This window comes from Notolabrus celidotus, chromosome 1 (genome assembly GCF_009762535.1).
Source record: "Notolabrus celidotus isolate fNotCel1 chromosome 1, fNotCel1.pri, whole genome shotgun sequence".
Classification (NCBI taxonomy): Eukaryota; Metazoa; Chordata; class Actinopteri; order Labriformes; family Labridae; genus Notolabrus; species Notolabrus celidotus.
Window position 1 is genome coordinate 7,014,695 of NC_048272.1, and position 27,295 is coordinate 7,041,989.

General features: G+C 40.7%; 1 protein-coding gene across 1 annotated transcript in view; it reads right to left on the reverse strand.

The window, feature by feature from the left end:
* Positions 1-2,875: 2,875 nt before the first annotated feature.
* celsr2 (cadherin, EGF LAG seven-pass G-type receptor 2) overlaps positions 2,876-27,295 on the reverse strand; it is a 69,530-nt gene continuing 45,110 nt past the window's right edge. Inside the window, 29 exon segments of the mRNA XM_034686000.1 lie at positions 2,876-4,227; positions 5,396-5,618; positions 5,702-5,917; positions 6,080-6,241; positions 6,344-6,429; positions 6,525-6,655; positions 8,520-8,630; positions 8,722-8,848; positions 9,479-9,561; positions 9,921-10,033; positions 11,093-11,267; positions 11,360-11,560; positions 11,658-11,781; positions 11,874-12,041; positions 12,523-12,841; positions 14,279-14,462; positions 14,699-14,908; positions 15,215-15,309; positions 15,508-15,609; positions 15,763-15,946; positions 17,424-17,544; positions 17,659-17,800; positions 17,965-18,121; positions 18,386-18,499; positions 18,591-18,770; positions 19,374-19,537; positions 21,989-22,114; positions 22,403-22,566; positions 22,984-23,141. Of these exon segments, the coding sequence (XP_034541891.1) occupies positions 4,203-4,227; positions 5,396-5,618; positions 5,702-5,917; positions 6,080-6,241; positions 6,344-6,429; positions 6,525-6,655; positions 8,520-8,630; positions 8,722-8,848; positions 9,479-9,561; positions 9,921-10,033; positions 11,093-11,267; positions 11,360-11,560; positions 11,658-11,781; positions 11,874-12,041; positions 12,523-12,841; positions 14,279-14,462; positions 14,699-14,908; positions 15,215-15,309; positions 15,508-15,609; positions 15,763-15,946; positions 17,424-17,544; positions 17,659-17,800; positions 17,965-18,121; positions 18,386-18,499; positions 18,591-18,770; positions 19,374-19,537; positions 21,989-22,114; positions 22,403-22,566; positions 22,984-23,141 (4,365 nt within the window). The 3' untranslated portion in view covers positions 2,876-4,202.

Below are 27,295 nucleotides of genomic sequence, written 5' to 3' on the forward strand. Positions count from 1 at the left end.
GAGAATTCCTGATAGGGGAACACAGGTAAGAAGCATGAGCACCACCTAGTGTTTTGTTGTGTGACGTCCTCTACTTGGCTACAATTAAATTTAAGCAGATGAGAATGCTGGTTTTGTTTAGGTGAGAGAACAAGCTCTGTGGTAATAATAATAATAATAATAATTTTATTTTTGGAGCACTTTTCAAAAACCAGGTTACAAAGTGCTTTACATGGGCAGCAAAATAAAACGGGCAGATCATAAAAAAAACACAAGTCAAGATAAAGAAATAAAACATATTTTAAAAGACATAAAATTCCCCTACAAGAACTCTAAAGGAATAAAATTATTTTAAAATATATTTCTTGAGGCGCTGGTGGCCTGGCGGTCTGGGCGCCCCATGTGCAGAGGCTGCAGTTCTCGTCACGGGGTGGCCGGTTCAATTCCCGGCCGGTCGATCATTTCCTGCATGTCTTCCCCCGCTCTTTACTCCCCAGATTTCCTCTCTCTCTTCATCTGTCTTATCAAATAAAGGCAAAAAGGCCAAAAATATAACTTAAAAAAATATATATATATTTCTGAAGACTGTTAAAATAAAATAAAGTCAAATGAAATTCAGATAAAATCTGGGAAGGCTCTGTGATAAAAGAATGTTTTAAGATGGGATTTAAAAGAGCTCACTGACTCAGCAGACCTGATCTCCTCGGGCAGATGGTTTCAGAGCGTCGGACCCCTCACTGCGAACGCCCTCACTGGTTGTTCATATTTAACAATTCTCAGGAGTCACATTTTTACTAAATGTATTACAGCATTGGATTCTCTCATTTTGGGAAAAAAAATTGCACCACATTAGAGTACAACTCCATCCATCCATTATCTTGACCGCTCATCCCGTTAGGGGTCATGGGGGGCTGGAGCCTATCCCAGCTGGCTTTGGGTGGACGGCAGGGTACACCCTGGACAGGACGCCAACCCGTGACAGGGCTAACAGAGAGACAGACAACCATTCATGTCCACACTCACACCTACGGGCAATTTAGAGTGATCAATCAGCCTGGTGAGCATGTTTTTGGACTGTGGGAGGAAGATGGATTACCCAGAGAGAACCCACGCATGCACTGGGAGAACATGCAAACACCACACAGAAAGGCACCTGCCCGGCCGGGGATCTGAACCAGGAACCTTCTAGCTTTGAGGCAACAGCGCTACCCTCTGCACCACCATGCAGCCCTAAAGTACAACTCCAATTCCAAAAAGTCAGACAGATCAGTTTTTATCATCATTTTAAACTACATCCAAACTTTTTGGAGAAATTGGGTTGAAGTTTATGAAGACCAGTCTAAATACATTTGCCTTTAAGTCCAGCTAGAATAATGTTAAAATTGAAATCCCTCAATTTGATCTTTTTGAACCATTGAAAATAATTGAAACTTATGTCAATTCATAGTTCGTTCACAGCACAGAATTGCAAACAGGATTTTTTCATTATTTGGACAGGAATATTATGTACTTTGTAAAAAACAATTTATTTAGCTTCCTTAACAAATGCAAAAACTTATATCAGAAACTTAGTAAACCTTTTCTCCCTTCTGCTGTAAGAGAACCTCGCTGCTGTCTGCTTTACACAACAAAAACGTGTTCATTTCTCTTTATGGTTGTCAGCGGTGATCATTCACTTGAATTTGGTTTTATGGAGCTTTATTTAACATGCCTCTGAAACACTCATCTCTGAGAATATAAACACAATGATGCCATCATCAAACCTGCCACTGCCTGGTAAGATATGCTATGACTTTAAAAAAAGGAAAAATACCAGACAATAGAAAAATGGTACTTGCAGAATTCAGTTTTGTACAGATTGATAAATCACAGTAAAGCAGGGTGATAACAGTTGTTGGTAGGCAGACATAACTTTTCAAAGACAGGCTTGTTCCTGTCTCATGTTTCAAGTCTGTTAGCTAAGCTTAGTAGTTGCTAGCTGTGGCTTCCTGTTCAGGGATCACTGTCTCGCTGAAACAAAAAAGAACAGAGTTTCTAAAATGAAGCACTTTTTCTTTAACCATCAGCTGCCAAGGAACAAATTCAAATGTTTTTTGATGGACAAAAGACTGATTTCTCTAATGTCAGACTGTGAACTGATCATTTTGATGGTATTATTTATATAGTATCACTTTTTTATAGTAGCAGGATGTATATGGAGCCAAACAGTGACTTTAATGTTTGGTATTGAAAATAAAATTTGGCTTTGAAAACACACCCTGAAACTGAAAAAAGAAACATTGGCATTGAAACTCTTTTATTGTAAAAAATTGTAACAGCATCAAAACAGGTATTGGCATTGAGTTAGAGTTAAAATGACACACATCAAATGTTATATTATTGAATTTCTAGATTTTTTTGCATTCTAATGTGTTTTTGAATGACAATCATTATATTTCTTTGATGTCACTTTTTTTTCAATGACAGCTTATTTTTTCTACATCCAAAAACTGCATTAAAAAAAAAGAAAAAACGTCCCCAAAAAAATAATCTCTCATTGGAAAAAAAGTGACATCAAATAAATATAATGAATGTCATTGATAAACACATTAGAATGCAAAAAAATCTAGAAATTAAATAATATAACATTTGATGTCTGTGATTTTAACTTCAGTGAATCGTTTCAATGCCAATACCTGTTTTGATGCCGTTACATTTTTTTTACAATTCAAGTGTTTCAATGCCAATGTTTCTTTTTTTCCAGTTTCAGAGTGTGTTTTCAAAGCCAAATTTTATTTTCAATACCAAACATTTAAGTCATCGTTTTGGCTCCATAGATGTCCCTTGATAAACAAATTATAATGCAGTTATACATGTACTGAGCTAAACATGGCACTGATAGAAAGTTGAGGTAATATTGAAATTATAGAAAACAGTTTAATTGGTAAAAACAGGAGTGACAGAGGCAAACAAACAACTCTCTGTTGAGATACCAGACTGATATGATTACTCTGGTAGCGTTGACTCATATGGCATGAAATTTATACAACAAAGTCATATGGTTGATGAAATGGCATCCACAGATGTCACATCAATGTGACTGTAAGGTATTAACTCAGATAAAAGGTATTTGATAAAAACAGTTTACATATTTACTTACATTTAAAGATATGTCCTTGATTCATTTACAGACCACTCTGTACAGTAAAAATGGATTACAGCTCAAATAGTATTACAGCACAATTCAGCATGTTTTTATTTTACAAATGACAAAAAGCTGCGTAGCTAATCTATAAAATACAGCTGTTTAGTCATGGGACTTAAACGGATGTGTTCAAATCCAAAACGAGAGCAACTTTAAATGTCCATAAAAAATGTGCCCTCAGTGATTTACAAAAGATGTATCAAAAGTCCTTTGAGTCCTTTGTGGATCCGCACACGCAGGTTTTCCCTCCTGATAGGCTGAGTGGTGCAGTCCGTGGGCTCCAAACATCCTTCATCATTGAGAGATAGCTTATTCAGAGCTTACATTAACAGGCGATACACAGATTCTTTTAGTCCTTGTTTTCAAGTTCTGAAATCCACTGAATGTCTCTGCACTCGACCGCTTTGTGCCTCTCGGACGTATGAGGCGTTCAAAGTAACTCAATAAAAAGCCAAACTTTTCAGACTGGCACTGAAAGACAAAGAGCTGTGACAGGAACAGAAACAGGCAAAAACCAGGAAGACATCACAAAGAAGTTATGCTTGAAAATGGAATTTCCCTGAATGTTTGCAAGTCTACAACTAAACAACCCTCCCAAAATCAAACAAAACATGACCACTTTAATGTTCCACAGTCTTCAAAAACAAAATATACGTCCTTAAACACTTACAAAAAAAAAAAAAAGAATCAAACTGCGCTGTGAATTCAAAAAGTGCATTGCTTCAAGTATGTAAACAAAAGGATTTGTTTAAAGGGAGTGACACTCATTTTGTCAGTGTGTGCGTGAGCCTGGACCAGTGCTGGGACTCCTGAGGTTTGGCACACATGTATGAACTCACACACACACACACACACACACACACACACACACACACACACACACACACACACACACACATACATACATGATGACAAGAGGGAATTCCTTCTTTTTTTTACACATTTGTCTTTATGGGGAAGTCCGCTGCTTCCGTTTTTCAGTCGTTGTTGAGGAAGGAGGATCTATGACCTGCAAAGACACACCCCTCCGTCAGCGCGGTCACATGGTGGTGTTGCAGTGGCTGCTGGGAAAACAGGATGGTGCATGGAGGAGGAGTAGTTGGGTTGTGAGGAGTGTGGCACAACACAAAAGAGAAAAATAAAAAAAAATAAACACATGAGGCAATGAAACATTTGTTCACACAGACAGACACACACACATACAGAGACACACACACACACAGGCTGTGAGAGGTGACAGATGCTGAGGTGATGCACCAATCTGAAGACAGTGATCCTGATTGTTTTGAATGAGGATCAGAGCTTCATGGAATAAAACTAAAGAATAAAAATCTATGATTTTAGGAAAAAGAGAATGAGCAAAGAGGGTTCATTAGTAAACTTTAGATTCTTGTTTGTCACCGTAAATCAGACCGAATTCAATCAAGGACACTGAGTATTTGAGAAACTCTAATAATTGTACAAGTTTACGTCTCTAACAGAATTTTGGTGCTTCCTGTTAAAGTGCAGCTTCAGGGCATTAATACCTGGTTTTGAATCACGACTCATTTGCAGCAGCACAGACAGAACCTTGGCTTAGACTCAAAAACATCACTGATAACAAAAATATTGAAGGTATATCTGCGTGAAAAGGCTATCCTGTTTTAAAAACTATAATAGGAAAAACTTTGATCTTTTAATATATGATATTTATATTTTTGCAACCACCAAACCATGTCTTCATTTTCTCATCTCTCATTGTGCTTTTATCCTAAAGCCAATATTTACACTGTTCTTCAATTACATCAAACAGTGCCCACAATTCACAATGAATATTCCTCTGTTAATGAAAGTACCTGACTCTCATCAGCTCAACTCTGCTCACTCTAATTCAAAACAATTTTTTCAATTTCACAAAATTTTCAAATATCCAAATGTGTCTTCAACAAAGTCTTTAGGGAGCTGTGGTGGTTTAAATATACTACATGCAAAGTCTTCAAATTGCCATTCATAATACACCATCACTACATTTAGACTGCCTGCTGTGGGTCCAATAATAATGATACTTGAAATGAGACGGACCACAAACAATGACAACAGCACTGAGGACAGCAGCACAAATCGTTGTTTGACGCAGACATTTGAAGGAAACACTGAAGGACTTTGTGATACAACATGAACATACTTAAAGGAAAAGAGACTCACATGTCATGCTTGTATGTTTTTGGGTATGTAGCGTGTGTGAGCACTCACTCTGATCCTGATGAGTCCCCGTCCACAGTCCCCGCTTTGATACTCATGGCGACACCGTTCAGCTGGTCAGGGAGACCAGGTTTAGCCGGGCCGGCTCTTCTGTCACTGGAGGTCGATCCCTGCGGCGACGCCGTGCCCGGAGTGTTTTCACAGAGTTCATTGTTGTGGCGATTTGGACCGTTTCTCTCCACTATAGGAGAAAGCTGCTTCTTCTTCAGGATCCCTGAAACAACGCATATATCTTTTGATTTCTCTGCCAAATAAAGGCCCACAAATCTGAGTCATGTTATCTCCTTATTGCTTTACCTTTGTGAGGGTGTGCATGTAAGTTTGGCAGACTGGGCAGCAGCAGTGTCATGCCGTCCTGTGTCCGGCCTTCTGGTAACATTCGGGGATCCCGACTAAGACTCTGCTCCTGATTGATTAGCGAGTCCAGCTTCTGTCTGTCAACACCTGTGAGCTCGCTGTCGCTCCCTGTTGCTGTGTATCCAGCAGGCCAGTACATCTTATTCAAACCATTGTCTGAAAAGCAAACAGAATGAGTCAAACGAAGGAGTGACATGTATTCATCCATGTGGTTTAAAGAGTGTTTTACATCCCTCTTAGTTTTTACCAAATCTACGCTAAACATATAAATGAAATGATAACTCAAAATAGGTGCAAACATCAGATGAGCTCCTGTACCATGTGGTGGTGGTCTCTTGACTCCATTAGATGCCAGGTTTTCCCAGCATTCCTCAGGGGGGAGTGGACCCTCATCCTCACTGTCAGAGGAGTGTGTGGAGGCATAGGAGCCACTCTGGTCATCCTCTAGAGACAAGTCGCTGTCCGAGTCACTGTCACGATCTGCTCACAGACAGGACATGTGGATATAGTTTAGACACTCACTCAAGTTTAACTAAAGTAAAGAAAAGTAAATAAATCAGAGAGTGTGATGGAAAAACGTACCATCCAGGTGCTCTTTAGTTTCATGGAAGAGTGATGCGTGGTCATTCAGAGCGATGTGAGCCTGACTGTTACTTAACCCATCGTCCCTGAAAAAGACATGAGGCATGATTTCACAGCTGCTCTGCCAGGTTAAAGAGCCTTTTAATCAGTAAATGTATGATTTATGATGTTGTTTCCTTACCTGAGGACAAATGGCACATAGCTCTGCTGGCTTTTTCCACTCTGCACCGTCCCGTTCAGAGAAACACTTGAGTCACCAAACGGAAGATGGTAGAGCCGGCCGTCCATGTAGTTTGAGTTGCATTTGTACCCCTGGAAATACAGAGGGAAAAGAACAATGAATTAACAACTCCTACAGAGAGACTGTATTGATAAAAAAAGTGTTGGACTCTGAGTAAAATGCTTCTATAAAAGATGTTCTTTGATCTTTTTCTAATCGTCAGTTTCTATAAAAAACACGAGTCTCAAGAGATATGTGTCCCTCTCGAAATCTTTCTGACTTTGTCATCTTCTTTGTGGCTCTCAGCACATGGAAAAGTCAGAATAATTAAGAGGAAACTCAAGAAAATGACACCTAATTCAATATTTCTAATTATACAATCACAAATTCAGGTTAAAACCAATTATGCTTGTGGTTTCCAATCTTCCTCTTTACTGAATCATACATGTATCATTTTGAGGACCGCAAAATTCAACAGGTTTGATGTCTTATTCCTGACAGCCATAATGTTCATGTTTGAAATGATCATGTGGAATGTTGGACTCATCAAACTTATTTTATTGTATACATGTATTGAAAATGAGCATGCCTCATTTTTACTCCCATAAAAAAATCCTGGAAGATGGTTGCCTTTAATCTTTCTAAGTTGTTCAAGATCAGGTTGCCCTGTTTCCAGCTACTTTCTTTTTGAATGATTTCCCAAACCTGGGCCTGACCCTGGACAAGAAAAGAGCATTGTTGGCTGGACTTGGGGCTGGAAAAAAACTAGTGGCCACACGTTGGAAACCTCCACACTCACTCTCTTTCCGAGTATGGGTTCTGACATGTTTGGACATTGTTTATTGGAGTTGTCGATAGCCAGAGTCCACTGAGGAAAATACTCTGTATTCACTTCTAACGAGCCTCCATGGGTTTCAGGTGTAACATGGAACTGAGGTTTGTAGTTCTGGATCTGGGGAATGGGTGGGTTTTATTTTCTTATTTATGTATTTTTTTAATTATTATTTTCTTTGTTTTGTGTGTGTGTGTTTTTTATTTTTGTATTTATTATATTAATCTATTATGATTATTTCTATCATTATTATTTTATCTTAATTGTGTATTCATGGTATTTATATATAAACCTTTGTATAGGTATGTGAATATGCACTCTTTTTTTGTAATGTCCATATGTCTATCCATACTTTATGTTTTTGTATTTTTGTATTTTATTATATGGAAAGAAAAAATAAAATACAATTTTGATCAAAAAAAAAGAAGCTTCTTAGAGAGCAAAGCATGTGTTTTTTTTATTTAAACACTTCACTCACTCAGAATAAGTGATGCATTAACTAGATACTGTTCAATCCAGCTCACCAAGGCACATTGAGTCTAATCCAGTCTTCACATTTAGGGTGGAGAAGAAATCCCTACCTGCTTTAGTTTCAGACACATGTTGTGGGCAAGTGAATGACTCATTGATGCACTTCAAATAATTATTGGATTGAAAACCATCACATGTATAAAAGTCATTATTGTCCTCTCAGGGATGATGCCAGAAAAAGTTAAGTGTATTTCCAGTCTTCACATTTAAGGTGAAGATGAAATCCATCCTCAGTTCTATAAGCTTGGTGGTTTAACATGATGTCAACAAAAGTTTAAAAAAGGTAAAGTAAGTTGTCTGCAGAGTTTTGTGAACAGATATTAAATATTTCATGTGAGTCCAGACAAGTGTCAGAGTGAACCTCAGCTGTACATGCTGGATGTGTTTGACTGAGTGAACCTCAGCTGTACATACTGGATGTGTGTGACTGAGTGAACCTCAGCTGTACATGCTGGATGTGTTTGACTGAGTGAACCTCAGCTGTACATGCTGGATGTGTGTGACTGAGTGAACCTCAGCTGTACATGCTGGATGTGTGTGACTGAGTGAACCTCAGCTGTACATACTGGATGTCTGTGACTGAGTGAACTCACAGATGCCTTTGATTTGATCATATGATCGGGGCGCTTGCGGCTGCAGCAGTACTTCATGGCAGTCCTCGCTTCCTTGTTGAAGACTATGCGGAAGAAGAAAATGAAGGGACCCTGGGGTTGGATGACAGAAGAGGGAGGAGAGTTAGAAAATAAAAACGAAATTGACATTTCAAACTGTTTCAGAGGGAGGTGAGGCTCTCACCTGCACACAGTTGAACCCAGCGAACAGGTAGTGGAAGATGATCATGTCGCTGTTGACCGAGAGCAACGCCAGAAAACAAGTAACAGAAACCAGGAGGAGAACGCCACCAGCTGTCTTCAGGCCAGAACTGCAGCGTGAAGATGAATAACATGACAACAGAAGCGTTAGTCAGGACGATTTCTATGCATTCACAATCTGAAGGCAGGTTTAGGATTCACAAAAGATCAGGACATTGAATTACATCACTCATATTGGTGTTATTTTATTACTGTTTGACACTTTAGTCAGAAAATAGTTGTTCCAGCCAGGATTTACTTTTGATTTGGTTCATTCAATCATATTTGATCTCCGTCTCATATTAATATAATCTCTGTCATCTGGCAGATTAGAGCAGATGTCAGTGCAATCTTAAATCACACATTAACCCTGCAGTCATAACACAGCGGACTGTTTGCCATGTTAAGGGTTAAAGACATCTGTCTGTCTTTTTTTTTTACATCATTAAACACCTCAACAACAGCATATTATTAAGAGGAGGGTTTCATCTGATGTCATGTTGTTTACTGCTGATGGCTTATCATTGAAACTGGTTTGACTGGTTTGAATAGGAAGTTGGGAAACACCAAACTAACCGTGCCTCTGACAAATGACTGAATGTCTCTACATCAGGCAGTGTGTAAACAGTGTTCATGAATGATAATCATGCTGTGACCTGACATATGTTTGTTTATTTACAGTCTACGGTTGTGACACTCACACTCGAGGCTGCTTCTTCTCCATGCTGTGGTGTCTCGTTGAGCAGGACGCTCTGGACGACAGGATGTACAGGAAGATGTTCATCTGTGGACACAACATCAAATCACTGCTCACAACAAGTAAACAACACATTCATCTGTCTGTCACAGTATTGTTTGCACGGTTATTATTTAAGGTGAGAAAACACACGCTTGCTAGTGAGTCAGCTGGACAGTGACGGGTGTGTTCTCTGTTAAAACAACTGCAGCTCTAATGAGGTCACCATGAGTCAGTGTGCTGGACTCTGATGAGTTCAGTGCACGTGAGTCTTTTGTGTCGTACTACACTGATGCATACAGCTGTCACATGTGGAAACAATGATGAATAACCTCCACTTGGTAAACAAACATCAGTGAATACAAGTTACTACAGGAGGAGGGAAGTTAACTGAGGGAGGGACTCACTGAGGCCACCATGGCGATGGGTCCAGCAAAACTCCATATGAGAGTGTCGTATATGGAGAGCCAGCAGAAGTCAGGGTTTCCGTAACCTTCAGGGTCCAATCCCACAGCCAGACCTGCACACAAACACACAGACAGACTATTCATCAGACGACAGCAGAAGCAGTAACAGTGTTCACATTTTGTGAAGGCGGTAGTAAAAAGCGTGTTGGTGGGACATCTGTTTTGCTCCTGACTCTCAATTAACCTCGATTGAAGCCTCTTACATCAGGACTAGGTTTCCATCTGAGGCGGTCTGGTTTGAAACGATCTTTTATTTTTGACAACAGTAGAGCAAGACTGCTTAGGTAGCATTTTACAGAAGGACATTTCACCACTGAATCTTTCACTCTGAACACACTCTCTAAAGAACCACAGATTTCACACTTTCAGACAGAAAACATGTCTGACAGTGAAATACTGCTGCCTCCGAGAAGCAAACAGATGAGATCAGCATTAAGTAAAAGTAATCTTGACTTTCATGCCTACATTGAATTTCTATCTTATTTTGCAGCAGTATCTACACAATATATTTTGCAAACTATTTATATGAACTATGCCAATGTTGGCACTATGGATTGTTTCAATGGCCATCAGAGGGCATTCGATACTTAGCGATCATTTTACACATAAACTAGAGGAAATTGTAGACAAATATTTTGAACCACTCCTGAGGAAAATTTCAGTCTTTGTGGGGGACAGTAAATACTCTGAAAATGAACTGTATTCCTAAAATGAACTACCTTCTCCGATCTCTCAGATAAATATTCCTATAAAGAATTTCTAACAGTTTTATAGTTCTGTTAAAAATTTTCATTATCATTATTTTGTGGAAATTTTATTTTTTTGTTTATTATTATTTTTATCTTTTCTTTTCTTTTTGCTGATTCAAGCACATACACAGTTGTTTTCTGTTTTGTGCGTTTATGTAAATCTCTAAATGTATGAATGTTGCAAAAAGATGAAAAAAAAGCAATAAAATTGTAAATCTTAAAAAAAAATATATGCCAATGTTTGAAATCGATTTGTATCCCTCTGCTTTCAGAATCTAACTGCTCTTGAAGCAAACACTGAGGTCTAAACTTCAGAAAGTTATTGGTTATGCAGTAAAGCGCTAATATTATTAAGGTTCAAACCTGTAATGAAGGCAGGAACTCCCCAGCCAATCAGGTAGTAGAATCTCATGGGTCCATAGTTGATGTCCCTCACTTCGCTGATCATCCGGTAGACGTGCAGCCCCTCCAGGAAGAGCCAGGAGAAAGTGCAGAGATAGAAGAAGTGCAGCAGGATGGCGATGACGGTGCACAAAAACTGCACAGAGAAGGAGAATCAGAAACAGGTGATTAAACAAATACAGACATAGAGGGAAGAGGAAAAGAGTGCAACAGAGACTGATTCAATACCGGGTTGTCAGCCTGGTTGATGCCCAGGATGAAGATGAGCTCAGAGAGGAAGAGAGCAGTGGCTCCGTTGTTGATAATACTCGTCTTGTTGCTCTGCATGGCTCTCAGGCAGAGGAGGAAGATGGTGGTGAGGAAGAGGAAGCTCAGTGTCACTCCAACTGTGCTCCATGTCACAATTTTGATGGGCAGAATCTCTCCGTTCTGACAAACACAATCAGGAGAGAGAAAGATTGAGCACAAACAGTAAGCTTGTAGTATTAATGTTTGGATGAAGCTGAAAGTTTTCAGGTCGTCTCACCTCTCTCCTGGAGACGTCCATGAGCACGGCGAAGCTGGTCATGTGATAACACTGACAGCTGATGTGGGTGTTGTTTCTGAAAACCACTTCACAGCCTTTAGCGGACCAGCCGCCGTTCCCACCACTGACATAAACACAAATACAGTGTGAGAATAAAGACTTATACTTTAATCACTCTGTGTAGGTCAGTGTGTTTGTGTGTGTTGCTGTACTCACAGTATGGTGTGGTTCCAGAAAACACAGATAGGTTTGGAGCGCTCCTCAGTGGAGACCAGGCGGAACTGCACAGTGATGGGTTTGTCCAACGGGTGCTGCAGCAGCTCGTCGTTGTCGTGGACTGTGATGCTGACCACAGGAGTGTTGATGACGGGACGCTTTGGCACGCTGAAGGTTATGAAAAATGACAATCAAAAAAGGCAGGAAACAAAATATTCATTTGTGTAACTCTATGCTGCAACAACTGATTAAATCAATACATTTTAGATCTTTTTAAAAATGAAAACTAAGGAAAACTTTTGTCAAATTTTAAAAAAATACAAAAAACAAGTGAAGATCACCTAAGCTTTGTCTTACACTGTAGCCTATAGATTGATTAAGAACCACCTTAATGCTGCAACATGTCAGTTGTCACTCACTTTATTTCTTTGACACAAACAGTGCTTGTTTTCAAAATAAAATTAAGGTTTTTCCTTTATTGTCCTCCAGAGAAGTACCTCTGTTTTTGTTCGCTTTGAATCTCTTTATTTTATATTGTCAAGCAGATCCTGTGAATCAAATTGAAATGCCTGAGGCATCCTCACAGCCATCTGGTTCAGATGCCTACACTATAATCAAAATGTCTTTGAGCTTTCTTGATCCGCCTTACCGCAGACTCCTCTTGTCAGGGTCGTAGCTCTCTGGCAGCAGTGAGGCCAGACTGTGGAAGATGATCACACTGGCGATGGCGTCCTGCTGGCCGTCCTCAGGGTGGCGTCTCTTCCTGTTGGCCGAGCGATTCCTCTGTGATGACTCTGGGAAGACGTCCAGGTGCCTGTGGCCCTTTGTGTCCACAGGTGGTTGGAAGACTGAATCTGGCAGCGTAACGGCCGTCTCCAGATCAGCAGGACGAGGACCCCTCAGGGACTGGTATCGAGGGAGCTTGGCCCCGGCAAAATTCATCTTTTTCAGACGATCCACAGAGATGACTGAAAAACACACACAGAGCCTGAGTCAGAGCGCTCTGAAGGGCAAGCGCTTAATCCCACTTTATTACTATCTGGCTGTTTTATTAACCTGTGGCAGTTGAGGGCACACTCCTGCAAGTCTGAGGCTAAAGACAGAAAAGATGAGCAGCTCTATGAGTTCTGTTACTCAAAAAGCTTGAAGTGTTTTTTCACACTATTTCAGAAAATTGTATCTTCCAGCAAGGGGTCTGAAAGCTGTTTCTAAACTCTCTGCAAACTACCATGGATATACCTCTAGTTCAAAATGATTCATCTCTTCATCCCTGGGTCAGTCAAAGTTGAAATATACAGTCCATAACTGCAGACTTGATGCTGTGCCTTCTCAGGGATTATAAAGGTACATTTCTCTTTTTTCAGTGTATGAGTTTTTTTGTTTTTTTTTGTTCCAGCACTATCAGTAGATTGATAGAGATCACTCTTTTATTAGATAGATAGATAGATAGATAGATAGATAGATAGATAGATAGATAGATAGATAGATAGATAGATAGATAGATAGATAGATAGATAGATAGATAGATAGATAGATAGATAGATAGATAGATAGATAGATAGATAGATAGATAGATCATATGACAACAGTTTACACATTCATTTTGATTAAAGAATAAAAAGGCATTTGTTCCAATGTTTCCCAAAGCAAGAAAAATACCTTGTGTCACTTAATGTGGGATGAGTTAGCTCCCTTAAAATGTCATTTTCTGAATCAGCTAAGCGACACATACATTTATAAATTATTAGTATTACTTTTTCCACCAGTTTTTAAAAGTGAAAAGCCAAACCATGCAAAGTTATAATTTCTCTTTGTATGAATTTATGGTTGCTCTTTGTTTGTTGTGAAACAAGATACATCATTTTGACATTTTGTTTTTTGTCAGGGCAAAACGAGATATTTTAAGATTACATTTTCAGCTTTTGGGAATTATTGTAGACATTTTGAAAATTTTCTGACCTTTTAAAATGTTAATGATTGATCAGATTGTTAGAAATAATGGTTAGTAGCTGCCCTCAGCACAGTGCTGTGAAGAAGATGATTTTATAAATATTTGTACAACTAATATTTTTACTGCAAGGTTTTTTTTTCAGACTACACCTCTTTCTAAGAACTGAAAGGAAAACATAACTAAGGAAAATATCCTCTTTTTAATCTCTCTGTGTGTATTCAAGGATTAGTGGTGATAAAAAAGTTTCATATCTGTTTATATTAATTATTTGTACTAGTTTTTCTCTGTAAATGTATTGCCCATACATATTCTTTGTTCAGTCTGTGCTTGTGTTAGATGTTGCCTTTGCTGTATCACTCTTTATATCGTTCAACTTTAAAAATCAGCTAAATCACCCATTACTGAACAATCTAAAGCCACTCCATGGTCCTCGTTCTCCAGGTAAAATGCTCACCTATATGTGGAGTGACGATGGTGAAGGGGCTGAGGTAGGTCTTCCTCATGTTCTGTGCCAGCGTGTTGGCGTATTCCTCGTAGTGTCGAAGTAGCGCCGCCGTGCCGCCCTCTGAGTGCTGGATAAGCTCCCAGTGTGGCTGCGTGTCTGGAGACAGGATGGAGCTGCCCACACGGACCAGATTCTGAAAGAGAGAGCAGCGAGATGTCAGTGTGACGGGAAGCTAAAGCAAGAGTGAAACAAAGTGTGACTTCTCCCCTGCAGATAAAACATGTAGAGCTGAGAAATCCCTCTGGGTATGAAGAGCTTCCTGTTCTTACACCAAATGTGTTTACAGTAAGATTTGTAGTGATGCATTTTTCTCATGCTGTTCCATCCTGTGTATGTGTGGAGACGGGTCCACAGTGTGTGCTTTCTCACCTCCGTGAAGTGGACGTCCTGTGTAGCTGTGAGGTTGAAGCCCTGCTGGCTGCTCTCGTGCTGCAGCAGACTCTGCATCAGTCGGTATGCTATCTTCACATCGCTGCCAAAGTATCTCTCTGTGTGCAGGGTGGCGTTGGCCAACATGGCCGCTGTCTGCTGAACATGTCCGGAGTCCAGGAGCGTCATGTTACGGGAAAACTTTTCAGACTGTAGAGGGGAAAGAAAATACAGAAATTCAGCCAACTGTAGAAGCTGCATTGGTGAAGTATATATTTTTGTCTGTTGGTCCGTCCACATTAAAACACCTGAACAAATATTGCATGGATTTTCTTTAACTCTGCAGACTGTCATCGACAAATATCTGTTGACAGATTTTAGCTTTTGTAGTTCTGTATCATGTTTGAAGACTCACATCTTTGTCTAAATAATTTTTCATCCACATCTTCACACTCTGAAATTTTTTTGGGAATTGCAAGGTTAATTTTAAAACTGACACAGAGAGAAGTTACACACCAGAGGTTTCAACTTGCTGAAGGTGACAGAGGTACAGTTGAAGAGATTGGGAGGGAGCCAGCCCTTGTGCTCATCACAGTGTCGGATCGCTGTGCCTGAGAGAGTGAGAGAGAGAGAGTGAGAGAGAGAGAGAGAGAGAGAGAGAGAGAGAGAGAGAGAGAGAGAGAGAGAGAGATTGTGTTATCAAATAAGAGATGAGGAGAAGTCGGCAGCTGCAAAAGAGCTTGAGGCGAGTTTCCCATATTGCCATTATTTTATGGAAATTTGATGAGCTGCCTGAAAAATCATCTTACCGAGTGTTCCTTTGGGACAGGGAACTGCTGCAGGGAGACCAAACTTAGTCCTGGGCCACCAGATCCCGGCCTCAATGGCCTGAGGGCAGCTGTCATAGATTACTGAAAGAGACAGAGCAGGAAGGACGGAGAGAGAGATGATGAGATGATGATGATGATTATAATGAAAAATTATGTCATATATTGTTTTTTTTAATAAAACAGGATTATAAATTAAGCATAAGGTAACTTCACAGTAATTTGATTCATTCTGACCTTCACAGCCGTTAGGAGAAACCTCAGCAAAGGGGTTGTCACAGCGGTCACACTGGCGTCCGATGACACCTGGTTTGCACTGACACTGTCCGCTCTCCCGGTCACACGCTCTGGAGAAAGAGCCGACCGGGTAGCAGTCGCACAGCAGACAGGTGTCGCTGCCTTCAGGACGGTAATGGTTGTCCTGGAAACAGAGAGGATTGGAGAGAAGAAGTTTAAGCAGGTTTTTTTTTGGGAGCCTTCCTCATTTTCATACCTCACCACACATGGCAGCTGTGACAGGCTGCAGCTGCTTCCTCAGAAACATCTGGTCACTGAGGAGCTGCTTTTCTTACTTATTTTCATCTTTTACTGTTACAGGTCTTGAGCTGTGTCCCAGTGTCATTTCATATACTGTCTCTATGCAGGTCTAAACTTTGTTGTACTGCTTGATGTTCAAGTGCAGTATTGATGTAGAGCACAGTTTACAGTGACAAGTATGTGGGAGAAGCTGGTATCTACACAAAATAAATAAATTGTGACTTTATAAATAGTCATAAGCTAATACTGCTGGGTTGTAATCACTCCAAATCAAACCATGCATAAAAACATAATGCTAATGTGTTATGGAAATATGCTTAGATCTAAGAATATGTAGTCAGCTGTTGATCAGAAACTCCTTCCAATACAAAAAAGATAAATCCCTAAGTTTTCCATATTTAGATTTTGCAGAAACAACATGGAGAGCAGTGAATATGCCATCACTGACAGGCTGACAGAGTTTCATTAAAGACACACAGGCTATGTTCACACTGCAGGCAAAAGTGGCCCAAATCAGATTTTTTTGGGGATCAAGTGACCAGGTCAGATTTTTTAGAGGCAGTGTGAACACTCAGATCTATATGTGGTCCTGAATCAGATACAGATCTGATATTTTTCAATGCGACCTCAGTGTGAACGGCCAAGGCGGATTTGATGCGCATTTGATACTTTCACATCACTTTATAGCGACACACGTCACAATTCTGCGCAGCGGTAGCCTTCCACAAATGGAGGATAGCAACGATGGAGCAAGTCAATTGAGCTCTCATATATCCATGGAATAACTTTACATACATCAATTTAAGTTACCTGGAAAAGAATTAGCTGATGACCAGGCAAATGGATTTTTAATAGTTATTAAAACATATGTATGTTTCAACCTTGAGAGGAGACTTAGATTTAAAACTAACACATCATCTGTGTGTACTGTTTGTTTATTAATTCATTCTCGAATGGATTCATTTGTACTCCTGGCCATGTTTAAAAGGTCTTCATGATTATTTGATGATGCCTTTTGTTGTTCATGTCTCTGCTCAAAAGGTCAACACAAAGAAAGCTACGAGAAAAAGTTCAGTGAGGCAGCTAAAGGAGAATCAATAATAAAGAAGGTTGTTTTTAACTCTTCAGAAAAACACTTTTGCTCTTTGTAGTTTTACTGTTTGTCTGTTGGTGCACACACTTCTATGTATTCTTTCTTGTTTTCTAACAGCAATGACTCTACATTATAACACTTAGTGTATCAAACCTGCTGGATGTTATCTGTTACATAGAGATGACACAGTTTTTCATGAGCACTCCCTCTTCTGTATTTTCCTTTTTTAAAGAGTAATGAATTCAGTGCTGCAGCTCAGCACACACACCTTGCAGCGACACTCTCCGCTCGTCTTGTTGCAGTCAGAGTCAAAGCCTTTGTGTGTCTGACAGTTACAGGGGCCGCAAGTTTTGTGACCCCACCAGCCTCTTGGACATGGCAGGTCAGTCCTGCAGATAAACAAATTGTTAATTTACCCATTTGTTATTTTATCAGAGTAACAAAGCAAACATCTGGAGAATCAGAGTCAACACACGATTTGGCGTGAATATAGAAAACTGTACTTTTTCTCGCAGTAATGGCCAAAGTAGTTGCTGGGGCAATCACAGGTGTAACCACGATGGGAGCTCAGCTTCCTGGTGCACGTTGACTCATGTTCACAGGGGTTCACTGAGCAGGCATCAGTGCAGTTTGTGCCATAGTATCCTATGAAAGAAAATTAAACCAACAATTAAGCTACTGTGCTCCAGCAGTTAAAGTTATACACTCTATTTTTGAAGCATATTCAGTTTTTCATTAAAGGAATATAGTAGGTAACCCTACAAGCCCTTCAAAATGTTTTGGGTTTCTGAGTATGACAGCAGACTGACCAGCAAGGCATGTGCAGGAGTGGCTGTCCCAGTCGTCACTGCAGTAGCTGTTGACAGGACAGGGGCTGGAGCTGCAGGGGTCAGGCACATTGCAGCCCGGCTCAACGTTCACCTTCCTGGCGTGAGACAGACTTAGAGCCCCGCCCACACGTAGACCCTGCAAGTGTGCACATGATCATGTTACCATCAATGAGGCAATGCAAATCATAAATGACTGTTGTTAAAAAATATCAGATACATTTGAGACTTCTGTAATTCTGTCAGATGTGGTGTTAGATTTGATACATGGGACACTTTGTGATGTTCCCATCAATGCAAATGTTGTCTGTTTAGCAAAAGCATCTGTCTGTGTTTATTTTCAGTTTTTTTATACATATTTGAAATGTCTGTTTTGAATACAGAAGCTAGAGAAGGAACCCACTTGTATGCAGCCACGGAAGCCATGCTGAATTTTCCCATCAGGCTTTGCTAAACCACCAACGCTCACAGTCTTCAGCTTGGAGTCTCGCAGCTTCCCGTCCACCTCCATACTGGCCTAATAAAGGAGTATGACACAGACTTAATGGATGCAGATTCAAGAGAGTGAAATGTATGATGACTTTGAGCAAAGAGGTTCTGATACTCACCAGGTAGAGTCCCTGATCTAAGGACAACACTGCTTTGTGGTTACTTGCAACACCCCCGAGACTGCTGATATCCAACTGCAACTGATGCCACTCTCCATCGTTCACCAGCACCTCCTCCACGCGGGAGAGAGTGGAGTTCTCTCCTTTGTGCAGCCCCATCAGCACACTCCCATCACGCAGCTATGTTCGCAGGGAAAGAGCAGAGGGGAGAGAGGAGACAGCAGGGGGGAGATTGAATCGAAGTTCAATAACAGAGAAGACAGAAGAGGCTATCAAGAATGAGCAATGCTTCACATAATAAACAGAGACAGTCACTTATTTTTGCACTCACACGATCAGAGGTCAAACTTTGAGATGCAGAGTATTGGAAATATCTCATCATTTATGTAAGTTGAAAAAGGTATCAGTCTAGACAAGCTCAACAAAAGTAGCTAATCAAACATGAGCTAAGAAAGCCTCAGATCTTATGATAAGTCTTAAATCATTTGGGTTTTGTATCAACATCTTCTGACATGCTGCAGCTTGAATGGCCAACAGGTGGAGCCTCAATCCTACAATCCCTCTGAAAACTTCAGGTGTGAGCTACTGGACCTCACACCCATGATGCTTCTCTCATTTTTTCCAAACTGAAGTTTCTCTTTGAGGATAAATTGCTGTTCATTGCAACATTTCAATGGAGCGAAATAATGCAATAATGATGCAACTTGGCCTCAGACATAGACCCTATCATAGCCATTGTGTGTCTGCATGAGAGTAAGAAGTGTGACGATGTGTTGCTCTCACCTGTAGTGTGAGGTTGTGCTGCAGGCCGGACGAGATGTGCAGCAGTGTCGCGTTTGCCTGACGTGTGCGGAACATGAGCTCTACGTGCCAGGGGACGGAGGCTGCCGCCAGGTTGTTCCACTGCAGCAGACTGTTACCCAGGAAACGCTGCGGACTGGCCATCACTACAGAGATGATGATGATGATGATAAGGAGCAGATAAAATGTAAGGAGAGTTAGAGGATGGAGCAAAATCAAGAGAGGAAGTTTATATAGAGTGAGTCATGTCTGTCACCCAGCAAGTCCAATATGTTCTCTGATCACGTCCAAGTTATCACAGCTTAAAAACTCCCAGTTTATCAGACAGAAAGACACTTTACTAATCTGCAGGCTTTTTATAAGATTGCCTGGAACCAACACAGGAAGCTCATTCAGCTGGAAATGAGAACCAACACCAGCTGCCTTTAAAAAACATTTTTTTTGTTGCAAGTTTTTGTCCGAGTTGAGTCACTCCAGTCAAATATTGGCCCTGATGTTTTAGCATCTCTGCACAAAATAATGCATGTGCACAGTTTCATTCTAGAAAGCTTTCTTTACTTCTCTCTGCAGGAGATTCTCAGTGCTCATGTAAAAACTGAGATTTTGATGTGCTTGTGTTTACTTGTACGATGCACAACCTCACAACTAGTGTGGAGGCCAATCACAGTCCAAACATAGGATCACACTGCAGGGATGTGAAAACTTGAAACCTCCAGTGCACATGTGAGAGTGGCTAAAGAGTCTAGAAGACTTTTTTAAAAAGGAGGCGTCTTATGTTTGGTGGTTGAAGTCTTGAAACTGAAACATATTTACATATTCATGATTTTTTTTTCAGCCATGCAGAAGAAATGTTACTTACAGAATTTTTAACAAGGGAATTGAAAGTTTTGTTGCAAAAAAACTTCAAACATAAATTATTATTCAAAGCAAAGTATTTAAACGTGTCTGGAGGGGATCTTTAAAATCCCCAGTGACTGTGCTTTTAGTGTAGCAGCTTCATTTAAATTTCATTTTGTAGTTCATGAATCAGAAGGAAGTTTAAGTTGAGCGGTGCACATGCCCCCATTTACTGACTTTTAGGTACAAGAGAAGCTTTCTGTCTCTTCTTACAACAACAAAGGAGACAGGAGAGGACACTCTGCATGATGTGAAGCAGGTTCCCTTTCATTAAGCTGTCTCAGTACAAAGCGAAGAAAAGCACCTGATCGAAATAATCGATTAGTGATGGCAAATAAACCTGATGTGCTGTGACAGGAGCGAGATGCAAAGAGAGACACTGCAATGCAGATTCTATCAAAGTGTCTCAAATTTACACTTAAAGCGTAAAACTTAAGAAATAAATCCCCTAACTCCGTCTGATATACATGTGTAGCAGAAGACACCAGCAGCTTAGTATTCATAGAGGTATATGTTACATAAACACAACACTGGAGCTCTGCAACTAAAGATTATATTTAATTCTTAAGGACGTTAGTTCATTTTCTGAAAGATGAAACTGGCTCATTCATAAATATTGTGTCTGACTATCCCTAAAATATCTAGTCAAGTGTAATTTACTCAAAAGGTAAAAAATCCTCACATATTGAAAGGTGGATTCACAGACTGTTTGATTCTTCAGCCAATTTAGCCTGACAACTGACTCAAACTGATCATCAAAACACACACCTCTAATATTCTAGTGATTCACTGATTATATATCACACTTATTACAGTTCTACACCAATGAAATAAAATCTGCCCTTACATTAACATCTGAACATCTGGCGATGTTCAAGATGGTTGTTCATTATAATATATTCAAGTTATCAGAGCTGATAAAATCAGTTGGAGATCAGTAACACGTGATCAAACGGCCTTATGGCCCACTTTCTATACAGCTCATACACTTTAATGAACACATCTGTTCTCCTTTGAATATCAATCTCTACCTCCTGGCAGAACAACTTCTTATCCTCTGATTATACAACTGATCTGCATGAAGACTTGCTTACTTCTTTCAATCTTTCTTTACATATTATTCTTCAAGCTAAAAAAAGTGTTTTGTTCTGCTATAGCCATTGACACGGCTCGTTTCTCTTCCTTTATTTCTTCTCAGATTGCTGCAAACCATAAATCAGCAGAGCCAACAGCTGCAGCGGATCAGGTGGAACAAAAACAGACACTGGAGAACACGGGGACAGAAACATAAGGAGTTTACTGTATGTGTTCGAATGTCAAAAAGTAATTACTCTTAAACGGTTGGACATCCTCAAAACATGAGAAAATAAACGTGACGGAGCTCACAGCTCACAGTTTCAGATCAAGTTTCTGTCAATAACCAGGCATCGTTTCATAGAAAGGACAAAAGACTGCATATGGTTGATTTCCACTTTGGGTAACTTTACAGTAAACATAAATGCAGCAGAGTCTGCATCAGTGAGGATCTATTTCTGTTTCTGTTTATTTTGCCCTGATGGATGACAGTTTCATATCCAATGACAAGTTAATTCTCTGGTCGCACATGTAGACAACAGTCTCGGGTCAAAGCTGCAGATGACTGCAGGTCAGGGGTCATCTAATATCTAATATCTTACGATTTTTCTGCTTGACACACTCACCTCTTTCACAGTTTCTCCCTCCAAATCCAAGAGGACAGTCGCAGCTGAAGGAGCCCCACAGGTTCACACAGGTTCCTCCATTCAGACATGGGTTGTTGTTGCAGAAATGTCTTTTGGCAGAACAACCTGAGAGTGCAGAAAATCATCGGTTGATCTATCTGTTTGATCTGCTCTACCTCATTATTTCAGAGTGTTAAAGAGAGAGTGATAAACTATTCATAGCTGGAACAATGATCATTTCCACTGACGAGACTTCCCCCGCTGTGTTTGTTAAAGTCTTTGCTGTTTTCTTCCCTCTGCTTGTCTCTCTCTCACTTTCTGGTCTAACAATAAAACATTGTTTGACTGCAAAACAGCCACAGGTTACTTAAATAAAGTGAAGAACGACCTGCAGGTCATACGGTGGCTGCGTACCTGGCAGAGTGCCGTTGTTAGCGATGAAGCTGGCCATGTCTACGTGCTGGTTGTCGATTCGCAGATTCTTCATGCAGCCCACGAACTGCCGGTTGCGGACAGGGAAGTCCTCTGGGAGTTTTGGGACGCCTCCGAGGAGCAGCGGGCCTGTCAGGTCCAGTGATCTGAAAAACACAGAGACCCATGAACATTTATGCACCCACAGTTTTGCCCTGCCTTTACATCATAAACACTAATGGAGGGGCTGGGGGTGGGGGATGCATGAAATATTCATCACAGAGAGTTTTCCAGTTGTATTTCTTCTATTTCTCCCTCTGGAGATGAAAACAGAAAAAAGGAATAACATCGCTATAAAGAAAAAAAAAGCAAAGCTTAGCTAACACCCTGGAGATGTGGATCTTCATTTCTAAACAAGTTTACTATCTCTTCTAATGAGGAAGCTACAAAGAATGTAATCAATTAAGTTAATGAAGTAAATAAAGGAGTGATGAGGGAGGATGTAAGGCAGGGAACAAAGGTTATTTATGAAATTCCTGCTGCAAAAATTGTTTTTCTTCTAATGTCTTTTTTGGCTGACTCACTTCTTTGATCCTGATTGGCTGCTCTGAGCAGAGCAGGTGTAGTTTCCGATCATGTGACCAAACCTCAGGGCCACAGAGGTGTCACAGTTGTCCACTGTCACTACAACAACCTTCTGGTCCGAGGGTCCCTGAGGCAGACCGGCCTGGTTCAGGATCGGCTATGTATGGAAGACAGTGAGAGACACACTCATAAATATGGAGATCATTAATAGAGGTAGAGAGGATGATGAATTCATAATGATTTGTTTATTCCAGTGCATATACACACTGAGTCTTTGTGTACTCCTGAGAATCTGAAAACTTTTCAATGTTTGTTGAATTTATTTTTTTCTCTATCCAGCAGAGGATTTATGGACTCTTTGTTTTGTGTTTTCATCAGTGTACACGAGGATTTGAATTTCTGCATTTCCAAAATACAGAAAAGCAGGACCAGCAAAAATAGCTGGATATACATGGAGAGATCAAATAGACCATAAAAGGTTTATAGGCATTAAGGTCATGAAACAGAGACAAAAACGTAGAGCAGTATCACTTTGCTACTATTTTTAAGATGCACTTCAATAGCACTCATGGACAGGTTGATTGGAAAACATCTCATTATTCTAATGATTAGTAAAACAGCAGAGAAACTTCTGGCAGTCTTAGGCTGTACTCAGTTGCGAGTCTATGCCCTGGATCAACATTTTGGGCCTTGAAAACTGGGAAACAACAAAAACACAAATGACCTTTTGTATAACACTTGGTTTAATTCCCACTTATCCTTAGATCAATAATTCATACTATAACAGCTGTAGTTTAAGGTAACGGCTGGCAAGCACACACGCACACACACACACGCAGCACACATGGAAGAAGAGCTTGCTCTCTGCAGGACATCATCCTTGTCAACAAAGGATCTCCTTCATTGTCTGAGAAATCAATGGGGGGAGAAACAAAAGGAGGAGGGGTCTGCGGGGGAGAGAATGATGATCCTGTCAATAAAAGGTCAGGACCTCTTTACAAACTGGCCAGTGACTCAGAGGTCACCTAGAGCTCATATTAACCCTTAAATGTGGGTTCAAGCTGGTGTCGCGTTGCTGAGAGGGAAGCAGCGGCCGCCCCTCGCACACACAGCCGACCTGCAGGCGACAGTGGGTTTGAGCTGTCAGCTGCTCAGACAGGATTTAGCGGGAATTAGCTCATCTCATGAGTGGAGATGATATGAAGAGCTGGCTCATGGCTTCAAAACAGCAACATGAAGCTTTTACTGTCTGGGTCTTTCTTCTTTGACTAAAATAGATCCCCTCACTGACTGAATGAGTCTCAGGGTTGATAATTGATTGCTCTGTTGTTTTGAAGCTTTGTCTTTGCTGTCTGATCCTGTATATTAAAAGCTCAGAAAAACACCACCCAGCTGGAGATGTGCTGTAGATTTCACTGGCGGGTGCAACATCTTCAGCAGCTCTATTAAAGACAATCCAGCAAGACAAAAAAACCCACATTTCATCATGCAATACAGTAATGACAGATATAATTTTAGCCTCAAGGCAGCACCACAATTTAATTTCTCTCACATGATTTTTTTCTCGGGTATATGAGATTAAATCTCAGTGAGCCTTTAATAATATGACTCTGAAACTGAGAGGCTGCAGTGAGTTAAATTCCTGAGCTCACTCCATGTCTTGTGATCACAGTGTGCGCTGAGTGTTAGTGATATGAATGAGACGAGACCATAAAAAAAGAAATGAAATCTAAAACCATCAGGCTGTGTTACAACACCTAACCTAAACTATGTGATTATTTGTGTAAACTCAAATGTCAGTTCATTGTGCTGAGGTTGTCTGCATTGTGATGTGAAGTGTGATGTATAATAAAGATGTGAAAAAATCTTTAGCATCCATCAGAGTGGAAAATGGTCCTTGACTAACTGTAACATAAAAGCAGCAGCAGAACATGTGATCTGTTGAAATACACATCAAAGAGTGAAATAAAGAACTCTAGACTGAGAGGCTACGGCTATGCTAGCTGCTTTGTGTGAATGTAGGCCAGGCGGCAAACTCCGGTCTCAAACTATGAAGCCCATGCGGAAGTGTTATAAACTGCAGTTCATTGAGCATCCGCTTGAGGCTGGCTGCAGAAACACCGGAAACCACATAGACATCAATTCATAAGAGACGATCTTTGCAGCATTCATCAACATGTTTTCAGCCTGGTACAAAAACGGCTTGGCTCTACTCCGCCTCTTTACGTCACACTCTGCCTGGTTGAGTTCCGCATTTCCAATATGGCTTCCGCCGTCGATCGGCTTCAAAACAGCGCTCAGGAACAGATATGTGACGTCATGGATACTACATTATTTATACAGTCTATGGTGTAGGAACAGCTGTGTTTTAAGCTAACAGCTAAATTAGGAATGCTAACATGCGCACATAAGAAAGACATCTGCGGTGGAGCATCTTTACTATGCTAACTGCTTTGTTAGCTTGTGTTCGTTAGTTACCACTAAGCAAACTGAGACTGATAGCAGAGTGGTGAAGTTAGCGGTCATTAAGTTTTAAAACAAAAAAGTAAATACAATTGGGTAAATAAATAACATGTTCTTCAGTAGGTGAGTATGATGACTGTCTGTACAAAGTTTTATGGCAATCAAGGAAATTATGGCTCAAGGAAAAACAATCATGTGATCACTGAGTTAATCCTCTGAATGCATCAAACTAGAGACAATGAGTTGTAATTTTAAATGTGTTATTAGTGATGGACTATTGTTGAGTATGTATTTTTTTAAATGCTAGTATGTTTTTATCATTTCAATTGTATATGATTTTACATCTGCCTGCCCAGGGACCACAGATGAAAATTAGCTTACAGCTAACTTTTGCATGACAGTTTTTGTTTTGCGTGGCCTCTGTCAAATAAACTAATAAATATAATAAAATAATTATCAAATGGTTGTTTTTCAAATATTTCAAACAAGGAAAAAATGTAGACCAAAAGCTACAAAGTCAGATAGAAAAGCAGTTCAAGTTTACTGGCCTTGGGGTGCCGGTTTAGCTTAGCGTTTGAATCGTGCACCCCGTGAACAGAGGCTTTAGTCCTCAAAGGGCCTTCCGGGGTCCATTTCCGAACCTAGGCCTTTTACCTCCTGTCACTCTCTCTTACCAGCCTCAATTATTAAAACAAACTCTATCATCAAGCTTCTCTTGATTTGTGGCTCAGCGAGGATGATTTATTAAAATGCAGATTGCACTTGTAACAGAAGACTTCTTTTCAGCCTAGTGTTCAGACTAAGTATTCCAGGATGTGAAGATGCTCGTGGTCTCAAAGTTATTATTTTGGTGGCCATGGCAACAATACAAGCGTCCTCCTTGGTCTGCAGTTCAGGTGACTGATGTTACTTTTAAGAACAACGGGCCCTGTTGTTGAGCACTTTTCCCACAGGAAGTCCCAACATTTATTTTTGACTGTGAAACTGGCTGTTCGGCTCTGAAATGTTAAGTAGACGGGAACAAACTGGAGGTGGCTTTTTTTTACTTCTCAGCTGATGCTCCTTCAGGCCAATCTGTTACAAATTTGTTGATGATGAAACAAGCAAACACGGGCAGTGACTTGCCAAAGGTGAAATCAACTGACATGCTGTTTTCCACGCTTTGTGAGAGCGGTGGAACAGGCAGCGCTCCAGATTGGACGCTCTCTTCACTGACCTCTGCTGTCATCAGTCACGCCTGTTGACTCTCCAATAATGACTGTCTGTCAGGTCGTCTCCCCACCAAACAAAACCCTGTCCTGTCAGTGCTGATTGGAGCGCACATATTTACTCAGGACAACATTAAACACTGCTCTCACTTGCCACTACACAAGATTATGGGAATATGAGATGGCTGTCACAGAGGGTGTCAGGGGTTTCTCAGGAGGAACATGGCAGCAAGTAACACAAATATGGGATTTAAGATTGACTGAAAAAACCATAGCAACAAGAGAGGTCGGCCCTGAAGCGCAGCATCCCCGTTCAAAGCCCGAGTCAATACGTCTCTCAGCTTTTCTTTACCCTCCTTTCGCTCCTCTCCTGCCCCGCTTTTCTGTCATGCGGGAGAACAGAGAGAGAGGGGCACCTTCCCCGGGGCCGCATCATTCACTGCCCATGGTCCCAAAGGAAGCAGAGCCCGACACAAAGGCAGCGGTCATTGCCATTCTCCACAGTCCCCCACCATCCTGAAAGCCACATTTCAATCTAAAATGCCCCCCCCCCCCCCCCCCCTCCCTTACTGCCTCACCCTGCCCCACCCCCTGCGGACAGGGACGGGTCAGAGGGGGCCACTGTGGGATACCTCCAGTG